This window comes from Podarcis muralis, chromosome 2 (assembly GCF_964188315.1).
Source record: "Podarcis muralis chromosome 2, rPodMur119.hap1.1, whole genome shotgun sequence".
Classification (NCBI taxonomy): Eukaryota; Metazoa; Chordata; class Lepidosauria; order Squamata; family Lacertidae; genus Podarcis; species Podarcis muralis.
The window spans coordinates 113,860,722-113,880,363 of record NC_135656.1 but is presented as its reverse complement, the minus strand read 5'-3'; the positions used below and the strand labels follow the sequence as shown (position 1 = coordinate 113,880,363).

The following is a 19,642-nucleotide window of genomic DNA, read 5'->3' as shown; positions in this document are numbered from 1 at the left end:
TCCCTCACAGAGAGAAGCATTCACCACCCCACGGAGCCCATCGCCCAGCCCTTCCCAGCTAGCTTTTATGAGCCAAGATGGGCAAGGATCAAGGAGACAGGTGGTTGGTTTCACTCGTCCAAGCAGCCTGTCCACATCCTTGGACAGATTGGAATTGATCCCACACAACTTGACTAGACAGGACTCTAGCACTCACCAGCCCCCGCCCTGCTCCCACGGAGGAGTCTACCTCTCTGAATCTGAGTGACTATATCTGCAAAAAAAACTTTGCAAAATCATTGCAGGAGATCATGTGCCCCGTACCGGACTCCATTGGAGAGATGGTTCCATTAAATTGCTAACCACCTGAAAGAGTCTCCTGCTGCTGTTTTCTGCAGATGCAATAGAGGGGGTGAAGAAGGTTTTCTTCACCTTCGCTATCGCCATTTGGTAGGCTCAACGTTGAGCTCTAACCCGTGTCTGGTCAGATTCAGAATGAGGTTTCTGCCACTGGTGCTCTAGCCGTCTCATTGCCCTCAGATCCATGGAAAACCACGGGGCTGTCCGGGCTCCATCCAGATCTCACTTGTCACTTGCTGACAATGCAGAAGGAGGCCACCTTGGTACACCCAGACGATACCAGATGTTGGTTGTAGTTACGTCTATACAAAGTGCATAGCCTTTGACCCTCCATAAAGAAATGGGGAGGAATAAGGAGCCTGAATAGCTGACTAGTAGGAAATGTACCCTGGTAAGCTTCTGTCAATTCTTGAAGGGGCTTTGTATCATTTAACTTCAAAATGTGGGAAATGTTTGTGGGGCCTCCTCCTCCCCCGGTTGCTGCTGCTGAGTGGGGCCCTGGATATCTGCCCCAAACGTTTGCCTGGATGGTAGCAGGATGGGAGAAGTCAAGTGCTCAGAATAAAAAAGGAAAAGTATTTTCTGCATCTTTTCTTGAACGAAATGGGTATGTCTGAATCCTCAGACAAAGTTCATGTTGACAGTATCTAAACTGTTATTCATAACCCAATTAATATATTTATTACTACTGATACAAAGATAAATGCAATATAATGTTCTCCAAAACAAACACTTTAACCAGATGATCTTGCCTTCTGGGAGGTGGGGCAAGATGCTGAGGGAATCTATTCTATCGGGGGGGGGGGGAGGGCAGTGCACCCAGAAGATTCCAGTTGTGGGTTGTAGTTGCATCTATACAAAGTGCATAGCCTTTGCCCCTCCATAAAGAAAGAAATGGGGAGGAGACAAGAGCTGGAATAGCTGACCAGAAGGAAAGGTAACCTGGGAACTTCATGTTGATCGACCACCTCAGCTCCCTGACCCCAAGAAAAGACCAGTCCAGGGAGGCAGGTGAGCATTACAGCTACACCCCACATTATGCTCTCCAGTAGCTATTCCTTCAGCCAGGCCTATTTTCATTCAGTTCTTAGTGTGTCCATGGGTGGGTGTGTTTTACGTTTCCTTTCCCCCCTTCCTTGCAGTCCTAACAAAAACTAACCTCCACGCCAATGCTTTCAGCCCCAGAAGAGGAGCTCCCCTTGGTGTCAAGGGAGGGGGGGTCCAAGGGAGCATCTGGAGCCCTGCCATTCCTTCTGTCCCTGGCCCCTTCCCCTCCTCTCTCTGCCACCCCAGGGCCACTCTTGACTCCCCAGCAGGAGACGGGATCTGTATGTGATGGTGAGATGTCCTGGCTGGTTGAAGGACCACTTCCTGTTTCCTGGAGCTCCATCCTTCTTTCTCATGCAAGGTGGAGTCATGAAGCAGGTGAAGGCTGAGGACACCTAAGGGGGACATGGGCGGGTCTGCTTAACCTTTCCCCGTCTGCTCCTTTTCTGGATCAAAATCCCCAGCTAATCTGTCTAGCTCCTGCTGCTGCTGCTGCTGCTGCTGCTGCTGCTGCTGCTGCTGCCGCCTGTCACTGTTCCTGTGTCTCTGGAGTGTTTCTTTGAGGAGAATACAGGACGCTGCAAAACACATTGTGTGTAATGAGTGTGCAATAAGGTAGACAGAGGCTGAGCCCTCCCTGTAAACAGGGAGACTTCTGTCAGGAGATTTCTGTATAAAAAATTCTTTGCTGAGGTGGAAGGGGGGACTAAGTGTTATGTATTGAAGTTCTCACCCTGGCCACCAGGGGTATTGTGTGTATAGTTTTCACTCAGGTCCACATCAGACAATTTAGGCGGGAAACCCTGGGTTGTTGTTGACAGCCGGCTGCCTATAAAAGGAGGGCGGCTGAGCTGTTTGCTGTTCAGTTCAGTTCCAGCTTACTATAAAGAACCACTTGGAGAAATCTCTGTGTTGTCTGCTATGTCCACCCACAATTTAATACTAAGTGAGGTTGGAATAGAATCATGTTTACATGAACATGAGAAGGCAAAATATGTTCTCCATTTAAATATTTATTAAAATAATTTATTCAGTTACACAGAAGTGTTATTAGGCTTTTTTGTTGTAAGCTAATTCATACATTGTAAGAAGTGGGTCCTGAGACCCTTGATCCCCTTCTTTCAAATACCATCTGAACAAAATTGGTGAAGCAGTAAAGAGTTTATTGAGGACTAAAGGTAAAGGGACCCCTGACCGTGAGGTCCTGTTGAGGATGACACTGGGGTTGCGGCGCTCATCTCACTTTACTGGCCGAGGGAGCCAGCGTACAGCTTCCAGGTCATGTGGCCAGCATGACTAAGCCGCTTCTGGCAAACCAGAGCAGTGCACGGAAACGCAGTTTACTTTCCTGCTGTAGCGGTATTAAAAAAAAATTAAAGTCTTATATATATATATAAAATGAATGTTCCTAAATGTACCAACCAAGCACGTACATAGATATGTGGACCAGATGTCTGAAGCAGCACAGGAAGACCGCCCTGAAACCATTTTGACTCCCAAACTGACCAAATGTTTTCCCTGCAAGGAGGGAGGGGGTGAAGGAACCTTCCCGTTCTCTCAGAAATTGGGTAATCACCGTCTCAAAAATGGCCAGACTACCAGGAAAGGCAGTCAGATAAGGCATTATCTGATAACCTGGCACACAGGAAAAACAACAACATTCAAATTTCTGTTGTAGATCGCCTTTTCTGTGATGTACGTATGATGTTTGTGGGGGGTGGTCTTGGGTTACACCTCTTTTGTGATGTATGTATGATGTATGGAGGGGTGGTCTTGAGCTCCAGGGGAGGAAATTTAAATGATCTGTATAAGGGCAGGCACACCTTTGTTCAGGGTCCTCCTCCTTTCTCCTGCGTGTGAGGGGAGCACCCTGTTGAAACAGTTCAATAAAGATCAGTCTTACTAGCTGCTTTGCTTCTCAATATTCTCTGGTTGGCCTCTGTTATTTTCTCCCACTAATGGAGAACCTGCAAAGGACTCTACAAGGGCTCTTGTCTCCCCCATAAGGGAATAAGGACAGATTTTGTTTACAACAGGTACCTCTTTATCTTCTTGCACTTTGTGCTTTCGAATTGCTAGGTTGGCAGGAGCAGAGACAGAGCAACGGGAGCTCACCCCATCGCGGGGATTCGAACTGCCAACCTTCAGATCGGCAAGCCCTAGGCTCTGTGGTTTAACCCACAGCGCCACCTGCGTCCCTCATTGAGGACAATACGTTCTTGCAAGAGCTGGGAGCCAAAGCAGGCACAGTCCAGCTGGGGCAAGGAATGAGCTTATATTCCCCATGCACACGTTCCCGCCCCCGTCTTCCCATTGGTTGGGTGCTGCAAGGTTTTCCTTCCCCCAATCATCAAATACAGACAAGCGGCTGAACGTGGGGAGAAATTTCTCCTTCCTCCTCCGAGTTGCTTCCACTTCCGGCTTCACCAGCAGAGATAAAATCGGGGTTTGCAAAGGAGGGGGGAAGCGGGGCTGCGTCGTGCGGAGGCGGAGGAGGGGCTTCTTCCTAATTAAGCCTCCTAATCAAGCGCCCTCACTCCCTGCCTCCCACGCGGGGGCTCCCATTCCCGCCCCCGCTGCCCGGGATTTCGGGTGAGTGCAAAGCCAGTGGCGGGGAAGGAGGGAAGGGGCTTTGCGAGGGGGTCCAGGATGAGAAGCCCCGGGACGGGGAGAGGCGGCCCTGCACAAGATCCGGGCGGGGAGAAGAGAAGGGAGGAAAGGGAGCTGTTTTCTTAAAGGGGGCCTTGAAGGGGAGGGGGGGAGAAGCTTCCTCCTGCAGGGATCTGGTGGAAAGGGAGTTGCAAGGAAGGAGGCGGGAGAGGGGTGGGCATTGCTGGCCAGGATCGCCTTAATAGTATTAAGAAGACCCCTCGGAGGAGGACCTTATCTTTAGGCAACAGGCGAAAGCCTTGCTCTTCTCCCAGGCGTTTGGCTCATTAAACAATCTATGGACTTCACAACTGAATTGGGTGGGGGGTGTTGTTTTTATTTTTTACTCTGCTATGCATCTCTGTGTTTTTCTCTTGTAAGCTGCCCTGTGATCTTTGGAGGAAGGGCAGTATAGAAATGTGAAGAATAGCTGTAAAAATAGGAAGCCCTCTTGCGTTCAAGGGAGGGGGGTTGGGACAAAGTCTCTGATCAGCATGCATAACAGGAAGGGCTTAGGAGGGAATAATACTAATAAGAATAAGAGTAAAATAAAAATAAATAATTCATTGCTTGCCCCCTGCCCACCTGATTGTGTTGCCTCAGCCACTGGGCGATTTCCATCAAAAACACCAAAAAATTTAAAGCATCGAAAACTTTCCTGTACAGGGCTGCCATCGTAAGACTACTGTTTTGTAGAAATGGCCCTCAAATATAAAGAAATGCCCTCTTTAAGGAATTCTGTGGTGTAAACGTGTATGTTGTCCTCTAGGTCCAAACACATAGTAAGAGCAAGCAGTGCTCCAAAGTGCTTCTCTTGTGAACTTGCCATCTAAGTTGTTTACTCCTGACCAAAGCTCCTGTTTCCCAAAAGGACTGGAGGGGGTGTCTCCTCACCACTTTTAACCCCCCCCCCACTCCCCCCACATGGAAGGCAGAGGACATATTCATTCACGTTCCCAGTGTATACCATGTGTGTATCTGAAGTGAACCAGGCGCTGCAGCTCCTTCCCCTCTCACTGGGCTGCTGCAAGAAAAGGCAGCAGAGGAGGAAAGGGATGGGTTTGAAGGCTCTTCCTGCCTCTCTCCCCTGAGCAACAAGAGCAAAGGGTGTTTGCAGGGCAGGAGGGCAGAGGAGGAGGCAGCGAGGGCGGAGGGAGCAGTGGGTGGATCCCCCGCCTCTCCCAGGGGGTCCAGATGCAAGCAAGGGGCTTCCTTCTCCATGCAAGGGCCACCCATGTATTCAGAGCAGTCCTTTGCAGATGAACTCTTAAGTTCCATGGGATCTACTCTCAGGCCACTAATGTGCATACCGTGCCAGCCTTAGGAAGGGAGGTGGGACAGGCAGGTGAAAGGAATTGCCAAAGGTGTTTGAAAATGGGCGGGGGCTCTTGGGAAGGGGTCTTTTTCTATGCAACAACTGCAGTGGGGATGCTGATTGCCAAGGGATAGAAAGGAGATAAAATTCCATCAGAAGAGGAGTGGCAAGAAAAAATCCTTCAATATATAGAAGTAGCACAGATGACGGAAAAGATAAGAAATCGATCGACCCAAAAGTTTAAAAGGGAATGAGAAAGCTATAGATAATATTTATTTTTTTTTTTTTTTTTTAAATATTTTTTATTGCTTTGTTTTCCAGGGTCAAAATACAACATTAATACATCGTCAATAACACAACAAGAGCTTTTTTTTTTTTTTTTACAAAGTAAAGAAACAAAAAAGAAAAAGATTCACTTTTTCAGATCCTTTTTCAACATCAACTGGACTTCCCCACATCCTCCATCCCTGCTTTCTTTACAATAAAAATCAACAGCAAATTAAAACCTTGTTTCATGTGTATTTGTATTTTCATCTAATTATTTACTCTAAAAGTTAAACTTTTCTCAAACATAACTTAGTTTCAATCATTTCCGAATCTCAATACTGAAGCTTGTTTTTCTCAAAACTTAGCAAATTCTCAACATTCATATAACTTAAAATGTTTTTGTAAATAGTCCTTAAATTTTTTCCAGTCCTCTTCCACTGCTTCTTCTCCCTGGTCTCGGATTCTGCCGGTCATTTCAGCCAATTCCATGTAGTCCATCAGTTGCGTGTGCCATTCTTCCAGTGTGGGTAACTCCTGTGCTTTCCAGTATTTGGCTATAAGGATTCTTGCTGCTGTAGTTGCATATAGAAAGAAAGTTCTATCTTTCTTTAGCACTCTCTGGCCCACAATGCCCAGGAGGAAGGCTTCTGGTTTCTTATGAAAGGTATACTTAAATACCTTTTTCAACTCGTTATAAATCATTTCCCAAAAAGCCTTCACCCTCGGGCATGTCCACCAGAGGTGAAAGAATGTTCCTTCAGCCTCCTTACATTTCCAACATTTATTATCAGACAAATGATATATCTTTGCAAGTTTGACTGGGGTCATGTACCACCTGTACATCATTTTCATAATATTTTCTTTTAAGGCACTACATGCCGTAAATTTCATACCGGTGGTCCATAACCTTTCCCAGTCTTCAAACATAATGTTGTGTCCAATATCTTGTGCCCATTTTATCATGGCTGATTTAACTGTCTCATCTTGAGTATTCCATTTAAGCAACAAGTTATACATTCTTGAAAGCACTTTCGTCTTAGGTTCAAGTAGTTCTGACTCTAATTTTGATTTTTCCTCCTGGAAACCAATTTTTTTGTCCTTTTTAAAGATCTCTAAAATTTGGGCATAATGAAACCAGTCTCGCACCTTTCCTTTCAATATTTCAAAGCTCTGCAACCTCCAAGTGTCCCCTACTTTTTCTATTATTTCACAGTATTTTGCCCAGCCACCCCCCATATTAAGTATTTTTGTGGCCTTAGCCTCTATTGGTGACAGCCACCTCGGAGTTTTGTTTTCGAGTAAGTCCTTGTATTTAGTCCAGACAATAAACAAAGATTTCCTGACAATATGGTTTTTAAATAACTTGTGAGACTTTACCTTGTCGTACCACAAATATGCATGCCATCCAAAAGCATTGTTGAACCCTTCCAGATCTAGGACATCAGTGTTTTCTAGCAAAAACCAGTCTTTCATCCAGCAGAGGGATGCAGCTTCATAATACAACCTTAAGTCCGGCAGGGCAAATCCCCCTCTTTCCTTTGCATCTGTTAATATTTTAAATTTTATTCGGGGCTTTTTGCCCTGCCAGACAAACTTCATAATGTCCCTCTGCCACTTTCCGAAACACTCCACCCTGTCCACGATCTGCAGGGCCTGAAACAAAAACAGCATTCTTGGCAATACATTCATCTTAACTGCTGCAATTCTTCCCAACAAGGAAAGTTTCAATCTTGACCAGATTTCTAAGTCCTTTTTAATTTCAGACCAACATTTTTCATAATTATCTTTAAACAAGTTCAAATTTTTCCCAGTCAAATTAACCCCCAGGTATTTCACTTTTTTAACCACATTTAGCTCCGTTTCCTTCTGAAACCCCTCTATTTCTAAAGGTGTCAAGTTTTTCACCAAAACCTTAGTTTTTTGTTTATTTAGCTTGAATCCCGCCACCCGACCAAACTCAGAGATTAGTTCTAAAACTCTTTTTGTACTGGGTTCTGGCTCCTGTAATGTCAAAACCAAATCATCTGCAAAGGCCTTCAGTTTATATTGTTTTCCTCCGACCTGTATTCCTTCCACCCGCTGGTCCTTCCTAATCAAGTTCAGCAACACCTCCAGGACAGAAATAAATAGCAAGGGTGATAGGGGGCACCCCTGTCGTGTTCCTTTTTCAATTTTAAACTCCTCTGTCACCACATTATTTACTATCAATTTAGCTTTTTGTTCTGAATAAATTGCTTCAATACCATTTTGAAACGCCCTTCCCACTCCCATCCCTTCCAAATTTTTCTTCATAAATTTCCAAGATATGTTGTCAAAGGCCTTCTCCGCATCTATGAATATCAAAACTGCTTTCGTATTCAAGTTTGTCTGTAGTAGTTCCAGGACATCCACAATGTTCCTAGTGTTGTCAGACAAATGTCTGCCGGGGAGGAAGCCTGCTTGGTCTTTATGAATTACTTCATTTAAAACTTTTTTCAATCTATTTGCCAAAATATCAGCAAAAATCTTGTAATCCACATTTAGGAGTGAGATAGGACGATAGTTCTTAAGTTGAGTCTTTTCGGATTCCAATTTTGGTATCAAAGTAATGAATGCCTCTTTCCACGATTCTGGTGCCCCCTTCCCCTCCATAATTTGGTTGCATACCTCCATCAGTGGTTGAATCAAATATTCCTTCAATGTCTTATAATACTTGGAGGTAAGTCCATCTGGGCCCGGGGATTTGCCTAATTGCATGTTCTGAATGGAACTTTCAATTTCCTGTTGTGTTATTTTATAGTTCAGGGCTGTTTGTTTATCTTGTGTTAATTTTTCCAGGCCGTAACTTTTTAAAAATTTATTTATCTCAATCTCCACTTGGGGTCCTTGGGTATACAATTTTTTAAAATATTTCTGGAAACACTTTCTAATTTCCTCTGGTTTCTGAATACATTCTCCTTCAACCTCTAGATTGGTAACAAAGTTCAATTTTTGTCTCCTTTTCAGCTGCCATGAAAGCAGCTTCCCACATTTATTTGCCGATTCAAATGATCTTTGTCTCATCTGTTTAATTTTCCATTCAACTTCTTGATTTATCAGTTTCACATATTGTGCTTGATGGAATTTTATTTCTCTTAAAACTTCTTTTGATTTTGGGTTAAGTCTCAACCTTCTCTCTCCGTCCTTTATCTTTTCCAAAATCTTGTCCTTTTTACCATTCCAGAGTTTTTTCCTAATAGTGTTCTGTTGTATCAGAAAACCTCTCATAACAGCTTTACTTGCGTCCCAGATTGTTTTCTTTTCCACCGAAGTGTTCAAATTTATTTCAAAAAAGTCTTTCATCGTTTTTTGGGCCTTCTTTACAATCTCCTGATCTCTAAACAAAGAGTCATTCATTCTCCATCTGAAGGATCCAGCTGGTGTGAGTCTCAAATCCATTTTCAAGGCGTTATGGTCGGAGCAAGTTTTGGGGCAGATTTCAATTTTTTTGGTCTTAGGTGCCAGTCCTCTAGATATCCAGATTTGGTCGATTCGTGTCCAAGATAGGTGGGCCTCAGAAAAGAATGTTCCCTCTTTACCTAGAGGGTTCTTTACCCTCCAAATGTCAATCAAGTCCATATTGTCTGTAAGTTCAAAAAAAGTCTTTGGTAGTCTGCCATCTTTGGTCAAGTTTTGGTTTTGTGACTTGTCCATATGTGTGGAGACAACCCCATTCATATCTCCCATCAGAATGATGTTATTATAGTCAACATGGTCCAGCATTGTCTCATGCAGCTTCTTGTAGAATTCTGATTTCCCCTCATTCGGTGCGTAGATTCCTACTATCAGGAATTTTTCTCCTTGTGTTTGTATTTCAATCGCCAGAATTCTTCCTTGTTCATCTTTAAACACAAATTTTGGTGCTAGGCTCTCCTTAGCATATATCACTACTCCTCTTTTCTTGACTTTGTCTGATGAAATAAATTCTTGGCCTAGTCTCTTGTTAATTAATACTCTTCTATGGAGCCTGGTCACATGAGTTTCTTGAAGACAAATGACGTCTAGTTGTTCTTTCCTCAATATATGAAAAATCCTTTTCCTTTTTTCAGGGGAATTTGCACCATGAATGTTCCAACTGAAGAGCTGCAGAGACATCCTGGATCAGTTTGTCAGCCAATAGGGTTGTCTCCTTTGTCGTCTATTCCTGGAGGTGGATCTTTTTGACCAGGCAAGGGGGGTGGCCAGGTACCTGCTGTTCCTTTCCGAAGGTCCTCCCCGTGATCGTTCAGGAACTTTTCTTGCTCCTCCGCTGTTCTAATTCTTACCTTCTTCTCTTTCCAGTTGAAAGATAGGCCTTGGGGGAATTCCCACCTGTAAGGAATTGTGTTGTTTCTGAGTAATCTTGCCAGATCTTTATATGTAGTTCTTAAGTCCAACAGCTGTTTTGGTATGTCTCTGAAGATTTCTGCTGTCTTACCCTGTATCACCAATGAATTTTTGAAATGTAGGCCGAGTATATTGTCTTTTTCTTGCTTAGATCTCAATATGACCAAGCAATCTCTTGGTTTATCCTTTTTGGCCACTCTTCCCAGTCTAAAGGCGGTGACAATTTTAAAGTCCTTCTCTTCTGCCAAACCCCAGAACTTGGATATTTCTGCAGTCAAAAAGCTGATCAGATCTTCCTTTTCTGATTCTGGGATATTTCTAAGCCTAAGATTGCTTTCTTTGCTTTTCAGCTCCGCCATAGACAGGTAGGCCTGCTGTTCAGTGACTTGTCTACTCAGTGGTCTTACTTCTCCTCTTAGTTCCTCAATCCTTTTTGTATTTAGGTCTGCTTTTGCACTTGCTTCCTCGGCTAATTTTCGACTCTCTGTTGAAGTCTTTTCAATTTTTCCTATCGCCTGTGTGTTTTGAGCAACTTGGTCTGTCAATTTATTAATTGTAGCTGTCACCTGGTCAAATTTAGCCGCTTGTTCATCAGCTTTTTTATTTAAAGCTGCCAGTTGGTCCAATATTTCTTTAGAAATAGGGTCTAGCCCTCCTGCAGCCATATCTTCCAAAACTGGCTGTTTAGATTGTCCTTCTTGCAGACCCGTCACAATTGGGACTGATGACCTACGATGCTGCACAGGCAAAGTTAATTGCAATAGTTCAGCTTGTTTTGCTTTTTTGCCGGCCCTTGTTTTTCCTGCACCACTCATTCCACAGCTGTCTATGTTTCAAGGTCAAATTGTAAATCCCATGGGAAAGGCAATCCAAAAAGTAAACATCCAGACACAAAAAAAGAAAAAAAAAAAAAAAATTCCAAAACAACCAGCAGTTCTCAGAGACTTATAGTTCTACAATCCAGCAGGGGGAGCACCCCAGAAGTTAGAGAGGAAAGATGGAAATTTTCCTTTAAGTTCCCAAGTAGGGTAAATCCAAAACAGAGGGGGGGAACCCTCTAAATTCCCTTTAAACTGCAGAGTATAGAAGATCCTTACGAAGGTGCTTGCAACAGTTCCTTTCTTATAACTTGCAAAATAGCCCGCTGAAACTTTGTATCCCTATACACAGTCACCACAGTCTGATGTTACTTTGTATCCAGCCAGCCCGAGAGCTGGGTCTCTTAACATTTATAATCCACAAAAGGGAAAGAGGGATAACCCAAACTCTGACCACTTATAATACAGTCTTAATTTGTCTTTAACTTTTGACAGTCGTTTCCGAATTTGCAGGGTAAATTCCAGGTTCTTTTTAACTCCTTTCCATGCTTCCGTTTTAAAAAGACTTTGCTCAGCACTTTAAACAGGGACGGAAGACTGACTTCCTTTTTAGCGTCTCCCGCTTTCAGCCGAAATTCACAATTTTACTGTTCAAATAAAGTCTCAAATCTCTTACTCACGAGTATGTTGTTTCCAATCAAATGTTCAAAGAAGAAAGGTCAGCGCTCATCAGCAGCAGCCGCGCGGCTTCACTTCCGCGGAAAGAGCGATGGATTCACAGCACCGCTACCCCCTCCACGTTCCGGAGCCCCTTACGGGGTCCCTTCTGCGTTTCCGAGGTAGCTCCTGGTACCCGCCGAATCCCACGGCCACGGGCTCACTCTACCCGTGGATTTTCTGAATGGGTCGTCGCTGTGCCGTAGCGCACGACCCTTTTCCGCGGAGCCCCTCTTCAGCAACTGAAGAGGACCGCCATTGCCGTTTCGCGCCGCCTCCGGAATATTTAATATTTAAAAGAACAGTGTCCCCTTATAAAAACTTTAAAATGCTTTGAATAACTCTCACAATTGAATAAGGTACAAAGAATTCAGACAAGATTTAACAAGGATAAAGTTTATTGAAAAATAGAGGCAAGTAATTAAGAAAATTGCCAACCTAGCAGTTCGAAAGCACATCAAAAGTAGATAAATAGGTACCGCTCTGGCAGGAGGGTAAATGGCGTTTCCGTGCGCTGCTCTAGTTCGCCAGAAGCAGCTTAGTCATGCTGGTCACATGACCCGGAAGCTTAGTGCGGACAAATGCCGGCTCCCTCGGCCAGTAAAGCGAGATGAGCATTGCAACCCCAGAATCATGTGTGACTGGACATAATGGTCAAGGGTACCTTTACCTTATTAAGAAAATAAATAACCTATATCAAGGAAGTCGGAAGTTGATGGCTGGAATAATTTTGTGTATTGTTCTATTTCTTTTCGTAAGAAATGTATTGTGCTTTTTTGTTTTGTTTCTTTTGGTGTGTGTGTGTTGATTTTAAACCAATAAAGATTGAATAAACAAAATATAATAAATAAAAAAGGAAAGGAGGTGATGAAAGGAATTGCCAAAGGTGTTTGAAAATGGGTGGGGGCTCTTGGGAAGGGGGTGCTCAATTGGGGCTTCTTCAGGGGCAGCAGAATGTCTTGGGCAGGAGAATCCCTGCAGGGGCTCTCAGACTCCCTTGGCTTCTTCTTCCCTCCCTCCCAGGAAGCTGCAACTGGCTCTGGATTCTGCGCTCCTCAGGAAGCTGAACCTGCAAACCTAGCTGAGACTGAACCTGCAACCCTGGCCAGGATGGAAGGAGGAAGATGGACGGTTGACCTGGTCAGGCTGTCTCCCGCATCCCTCCCCACAACCTCTGAGCATTCCCTCCCAGGAACCTTGGAGAAATCTGGTGAGTTCCAGGGGAGAGGAGATGGGGACAGGGATAGATGGATGGTGGAGGGAGAAAGAGGAAAAGATGGAGAGGAGACAAATGGAAGGAAGTTCCTGACAGGAAGAAGGAAGGGGTGAGGCCTTCTCCAAAGCAGCTCTTGAATCCCTTTCATAAAGTAGTGGGGGCAGATTTTCTCCCTCCAGGATTTTAAATCTTAGGAGTTACAGTGGTACCTCGGTTCTCAAATTTAATCGGTTCTGGAAGTCTTCCAAAACCAAAGCGTTCCAAAACCAAGGTGTGCTGTCCCGTAGAAAGGAATGCAAAATGGATTAATCCATTCCAGACTTTTAAAAACAACCCCTAAAACAGCAATTTAACATGAATTTTACTATCAAACAAGACCATTGATCCGTAAAATGAAAGCAATAATCAATGTTCTGTACCATAAAATATTTAAGACAGTATTGTATATGATAAAAATTAAAATTATTATTTTTTCGTACCTGCATTGATGATAGTCAATGTTTGAATGGGGAGCTTATATCCCTTTCCACAGTCAGTCAATCAATCAATCAATCATAAAACAAAAAACTAAGCCTCAGTCAAAAATGAAAAAGCCACACAAACAAGAATGCAAAAAATAGGAAAAAACTAAAGCTGCAAATGTCACCTCAGAACACTGCAACCAGAAACAGCTTGAATATTGATTGGGGGGGGGGGCTTAAATTAGCTGTCCAAGGGAACGAATGGGATGAAAAAAACCTTGATTACGATGGAGACGACTTAAATTAGCTGCTCAAGGCTAAAACGGAATGAAAAAAAGCCTTAATTAGGATGGGGGGCACTTAAATTTGCTGCGCAACAGTAAAAATGGAGCTCAGGAGCACGTTCGGTTTCCAAGGCAAACTTCAAAAACAGGAACACCTATTTCTGGGTTTGCAAATGATGAATCAACAGAAGCATAGTCAATCTATGGACTTCCCCTTTTTTTGAAATATTTTTATTGGTTTTTACAAATACAAGTTTACATCAAAAACATTTGATATAATGTTTTTATAGCATTTTAAATGACAGATCCCGAGGTTTTTGCAAACCAGAGGATCGCTTCTGCACACGCACACGGCGCAATAGAGTGCTTCTACGCGTGCGAGTGGCGAAACCCGGAAAAATACCAGAGGGTTACGTAACATGAGGTACCACTGTATAGATACATTCTCCACAGTTCTCATTTATCTAAAGTGTCCATAAACTTATTTACAAGTGATTCCTAAAGTCCAGCTAACGTTTTGATTTGCGTGCAGCAATCTCATAGGTAAATTATAAAATTTCCCCATTCTTTTTTAAAGTCCTTGTTTTCTTGATTCCTGAGTCTCATGGCTAATTTTGCCATTTCGGCAGAGTCCAGCAGTTTAGCTCACCATTCTTCCCTAGTTCGGATTATTCCATCTTCCCAGCTTTGAGATAATAACATCTGTGCAGCTGTTGTCGCATACATAGTCTTTCCTGGTCTTTTGGGATTTCAGTACCTGTAATTCCAAATAAATAAACTTCTGGTTTCTTAACAAAATTTATTTTAAACATTTTTTTCCAATTCATTATATACCATTTCCCAAAATGATACTGTTATTTTACATAACCACCACATATAGCAAAAGGTACCCACTTCTTCTTTGAAGTGACCTGTTCATCCTTGTATGCCATTCTAGGAGCAAGTTATACATTTTAGACAGATTTTTTTTATGTTACTTCCTAAGAGTTCTTTTTGAAATTGTGATCTCATAACTAAAACCTTTTTTATTTTATATATTTTTTTAAAAAAAATATTGTTAAAATAGGTCATCATTAATCCACATATATTACAGATATACAAGCATACAAACATACATTTCATACAATCCTTAAAAGTGTTCAAACATACTTACACTCAATCCCACAAATAATTCCTTTTCCCATCACCATCCACCACCCCTCACCCCACCTTTGTGTTAGACTTCCAATCTACTCAATTGCAATTTCTTTCCACTTCTATTACTTTCTTTCACACACCTTTAGCCTAATTTCATAGAATCATAGAATAGAATCATACAGTTGGAATAGACCACAAGGGTCATCGAGTCCAACCCCCTGCCAAGCAGGAAACACCATCAGAGCACTCCTGACATATGGTTGTCAAGCCTCTGCTTAAAGACTTTAGCTTTGAGGTTCTAAATCTTGGATCTCTTCACAGGTATACACATCCCTGACATATAACGCCACTCCTCCTCCTTTCTTGTCTGGTCTGTTTCTCTGAAATAGATTGTATCCCTCCATTATTACATTCCAATCGTGGAACTTATCCCACCAGGTTTCAGTGATGCCTATTATGTCAATATTTAGCTTGCTGTACCAAGAGCTCAAGCTCATCTTGTTTATTTCCCATGCTTTGCGCATTAGTGTACAGACATTGAAGTCCATTAATCATTCCCCCGTGTCTCTTATTTAAGGATTTTTTCCTCCCACCACTAGGTCTGCGTGCTGTTTGCTCCATTTGGTCTATGACATTTGGATGATCATCTTCATCAATTGATAGACTCCCACCTTCAGGAGCACTGTCTCCCTCCCCCACATTAGTCAGTTTAAAGCCCTCCTGATGAGGTTTCTGAGATTTTTGGCAAAAACATTCCTCCCAGCCGTTGTGAGGTGCAGCCCATCACTTGCCAGAAGTCCATCTTCAAGAAACTGCAGTCCGTGATCTAAGAATCCAAACCGTTGCTGTTTACACCATTTGCGAAGCCAGCTGTTCACTTCCACTATTTTTCCCTCTCTCCCTGGGCCACGTCGTTCAACTGGGAGGACAGATGAGATGACAATTTGTGCATTTAATTGCTTCAATTTCCTGCCCAGAGCCTCGTAGTCTCTTTTGATCTTCTGGAGGCTATTGCTTGCAGTGTCATTGGTTCCCACATGAACCAAGAGGAAGGGGTATTTGTCAGTGGGTTTTATGATTCCTTGCAGTCGTTCAGTTACATCTTGGATCTTAGCCCCGGGGAGACAGCACACCTCCCGAGACATCTTGTCAGGTCCACAGATCACTGCTTCTGTTCCCCTCAGTAGGGAATCCCCTATCACCACTACACGCCTCCTCTTAGGTTTGGTCGGGGTTCTTCCGTGAGCTGTCCATTCCAAGGTCGCCTGCACATTCCTTGAGGACTGACTTTGCTGCTCGTCTTCATATACCTGATCGACTGTAATGAGGGAGAGATCCTCAAATGGAGTCTGTTCTTCGTCTTCCATGCTAGGGGAGAGGACTTCAAAGTGATTGTGTATTTCTAAACAATCAGAGCGAACCCTGGGCCTCCTACTTCTTTGAGTCACGTTTCTCCATATATCTGGCACCTGTGTTGGTGAACTAGCCTCCTTCTCAGGGGTGTCCCCTGTCTCCTCCTTGGTGGAGACGGTGTTCTCTGTTGCTTCCAAGAAGAGCTCCAGCTCTCTAATTCTTTGGAGCGTAGCTACACGTTCCTCCAGTTGCTGGACTTTGTCTTCTAAGAGGGCTATCAACATACAATTGCTGCAGGTAAAGCTGCCTGCAACCTTTGGCAAGATGGCAAACATTACGCAGGAACTTCTTTTTCTATTACACATTGTTATCCATCTTATTTAGTATTTCAGTGTTTGAAACTGAACTTGTTTATTCCAATAGGAGTTCTGATTTTTCGATATGGTTTTGCAAGTATCTTTTAAACACCTTCCAGTCCCTATCTATCTACTCTTTTGAGATCCTTCCAATTTCTCCCATTGTTTTGGATATATTGTAGGACTCCAATAATTTGGCAAGCCACTCTATTTTTGTCAGTACAATACCACTTTTCCAGTTTTTCGCACTCAATAGCCTTGCGGCTACTGTTGCGTATAAATATAAGGTCTTGTCTTCTTCCTTTAGGCTTCCTGGTACTATTCCCAATAGAAAATCTTCTGGTGTTTTCCTAAATGAATATCTAAACATTTTTTTTTCATTTCAGTATATATTATTTCCCAAAATTGTTTGATGTTTAAATAATTCCACTATATATGTATCATAGTACCTTTTCCAGTGTTGCATCGCCAACAGACATCGCTACAATTTTTATTCGTTTTTGTTATAAAAATTGATTTTAATTAATTTTTATAATGAAATGTTTTTAGAATGTTTTTAGAATTTGACTGTTTGACTATTTGACTGTTGTTAGCCGCCCTGAGCCCGGCTTCGGCTGGGGAGGGCGGGATATAAATAAAATTTATTATTATTATTATTATTATTATTTTTTTTTTTCAGGTGTTAAATACCATCTATGTTGTACTTTGAGGTAATTTTCTTTCAGTATATAACACATCGTGAATTTCATATCTTCTTTCCACAATTTTTCCCATTGTTCAAACATAATATTTTCCCCAATATCTTGCGCCCATTTAATCATTGATGCTTTAACCAATTCATCCTTTGTTTCCCACTCTAAGGTCAGATTATACAATTTAGATATATTATTTCATTTTTCTGGTATTAAATATTTATCAAATTTTGATATTTCTTTTTCAAATCCTAGCTTTTTGTCTTTCGCTAATCTATACTTAATTTGAATATATTGGAACCAATCACTAATATGAGCTTTAATTTCTGTATAATCCTTTAATTCCAATTCTCCGTTTTCTTCCTTTAATACAGTTTTATAGGTAACCCAATTTTATTTCATATTTAATTTTTTCACTGCGACAATTTCTGCTGGCGATGCCCACCAGGGAGTTTTCGGTTTTAGGAGTCTTTTATATTTCTCCCATATTTTATATACAGTGGTGCCCCGCAAGACGAAAATAATCCGTTCTGCGGGAGCCTTCGTCTTGCAGGGATTTTCGTCTTGCGGAGCTCCGCTATCAGCCGATCAGCTGATAAGCGGTAAAACAGCTGATAAGCGGCTTTTAGCGGCTTTTAGCGCTTAGGGGATTAGCGGATAAGCGGCAATTTAGAGATAAGGAGCTTAGCGCCTTTCAGAAAAGGCAAAAAAAAAAGTGGAGACCACGGAAAAAAATTCGTTTTGCGAGTAAGCCCCATAGAAAAAAACGTCTTGCGAAGCAGAAAAATGCCGGAAAGCCCTTTCGTCTTGCGCGTTTTTCGTTTAGCGGGGCATTCGTCTAGCGGGGTACCACTGTATAGACTTTCTGACTATATGCCCTAGGAAGCCTTTATGTACTTTGACTTTTTCATCTATTAGATAGGCATGCCATCCAAATCTCGTCTCTACTCTGTCTAAATCCAATACATCCGAGTCATCTAATTTGATCCATTCTTTTAGCCAGGTCAGACCCACCGCATCATGATATAACTCCATGTCTGGGAGACCAAATCCTCCTCTCTCCTTCTTATCTATCATCATTTTGTGTTTTATTCTTGGCTTTTTCCCTGACCATACGAATTTAGCCAAATCTCTTTTCCAGTCATTAAAACATTTATCTCCTCCTAGTATTGAGATACTTTGAAATAAAAACATCATCCTTGGTAATATGTTCATCTTTATTACCGATATTTTCCCTAGTAAGGAAAGATTTAATTTCCCCCATACTTGCAAGTCATTTTTTATTTCATTCCATGTTTTCCCATAGTTCTCATTACTTAAGTCTATAGTGTTTGTTGTTGAATTTACTCCAAGATACCTTATTTTCTTTTTAATTTCCAATCCTGTAATTTCTTGTACTTTATCTTTTTCTTCCATATATTTCAGTAGTATTTTGCTTTTCCCGTAGTTTAATTTGTATCCTGCTACTCTGCCATGTTCGTTTATGCATTCCAATATTCTAGGTGTACATCGTAGGGGATTTTCTGTTGTGATCATAACATCATCTGCAAAGGCTCTTGTATCTTTTTTCACCAACTGCTATTCCTCTTATTTGGTTGTCCTGCCTTATTTTCTTTAATAGAACCTCTAATACTATTGTAAATAACATTGGGGATAGGGGGCATCCTTGTCTTGTACCTTTAAAGATGTTGATGTCTTCTCCAAACTCTCCATTAATAATAATTTTTGCTTTCTGTTGGTCACATATTGCATTTATACCTTTTTGGAATTTTTCACCTAGACACAATTCTTTTAATAGTTTTTTCATGTCTATCTTAAAGATATTGTTTAGTTGATGGTACTGTAACCAGTCAGTTACAGCTTCTCTTATCTCTTCAAAATCTTTTTATTTCAGTTGGTTTTCAACTTCAGTTAAGAGTTCTCTATAAGTCGGCCAATTACTTCTCATATTCAATTTTTTTCAGAGATATTGCTTCCAAGGGGGAAAGCCACCAGTGTGTTTTTTACTCAAACAAATTTTTATACTTCTCCCATACCCTAAAAATTGATTTTCTTACTGTATGATTCTGAGAAGCTCTATGCACCTAGGTCTTTTCCTACCATAAATATCCATGCTATCCATAACTCATGTCCTTCCAGGTCTAAAATACAGTATCTGTGTTTTCCAATGTAATCCATTCCTGGTTCTAGCAGATACAGGATGCTTAATTGTCAGAGGCTTAGTGCTGTCCAGCTGGCCATAGATAAGACTCCGGGCTCCCAGCCAGTTCCAAACAATTGATTTACTTGACAAAGTTCAAACGTACATCTCCAGCGTTTCCATTAACCTCCTTCCTCTTGTGCGCAGTTGCTCCCACTAAAGTTATTTCCTTCCTTTTTTTACCCAGCATGCAAACCTGCGAAGACTCCTCCCCTTACTTCCTCTGTGTACAGCATGACTTGTCCCAGGCTCACACTCCTCCTCCCCCTCTTCTTCAGACTGACTCTCTGACGACTGGCTGCTGATAATCTCTCTAGGCTCCCTATAACTGCTGATTTCTGTCCTTTCCTCTTTTCCCGTTTGCCTCTCCCTGACATCCACCCCCTCCTCAAAGGCCCCCTCCCGCTCAGGAGACCCGACTACGTCCCCTTCTCTTTCCTCAGAGGT

General features: G+C 42.2%; 1 protein-coding gene across 1 annotated transcript in view; it reads left to right on the top strand.

The window, feature by feature from the left end:
- The first annotated feature begins 3,770 nt into the window (after window positions 1-3,770).
- The window catches only part of LOC114592407 (uncharacterized), a 73,131-nt gene continuing 57,259 nt past the window's right edge, over window positions 3,771-19,642 (top strand). Inside the window, 2 exon segments of the mRNA XM_077923560.1 lie at window positions 3,771-3,978; window positions 12,520-12,706. Coding sequence (XP_077779686.1) covers window positions 12,607-12,706 — 100 coding nt within the window. The 5' untranslated portion in view covers window positions 3,771-3,978; window positions 12,520-12,606.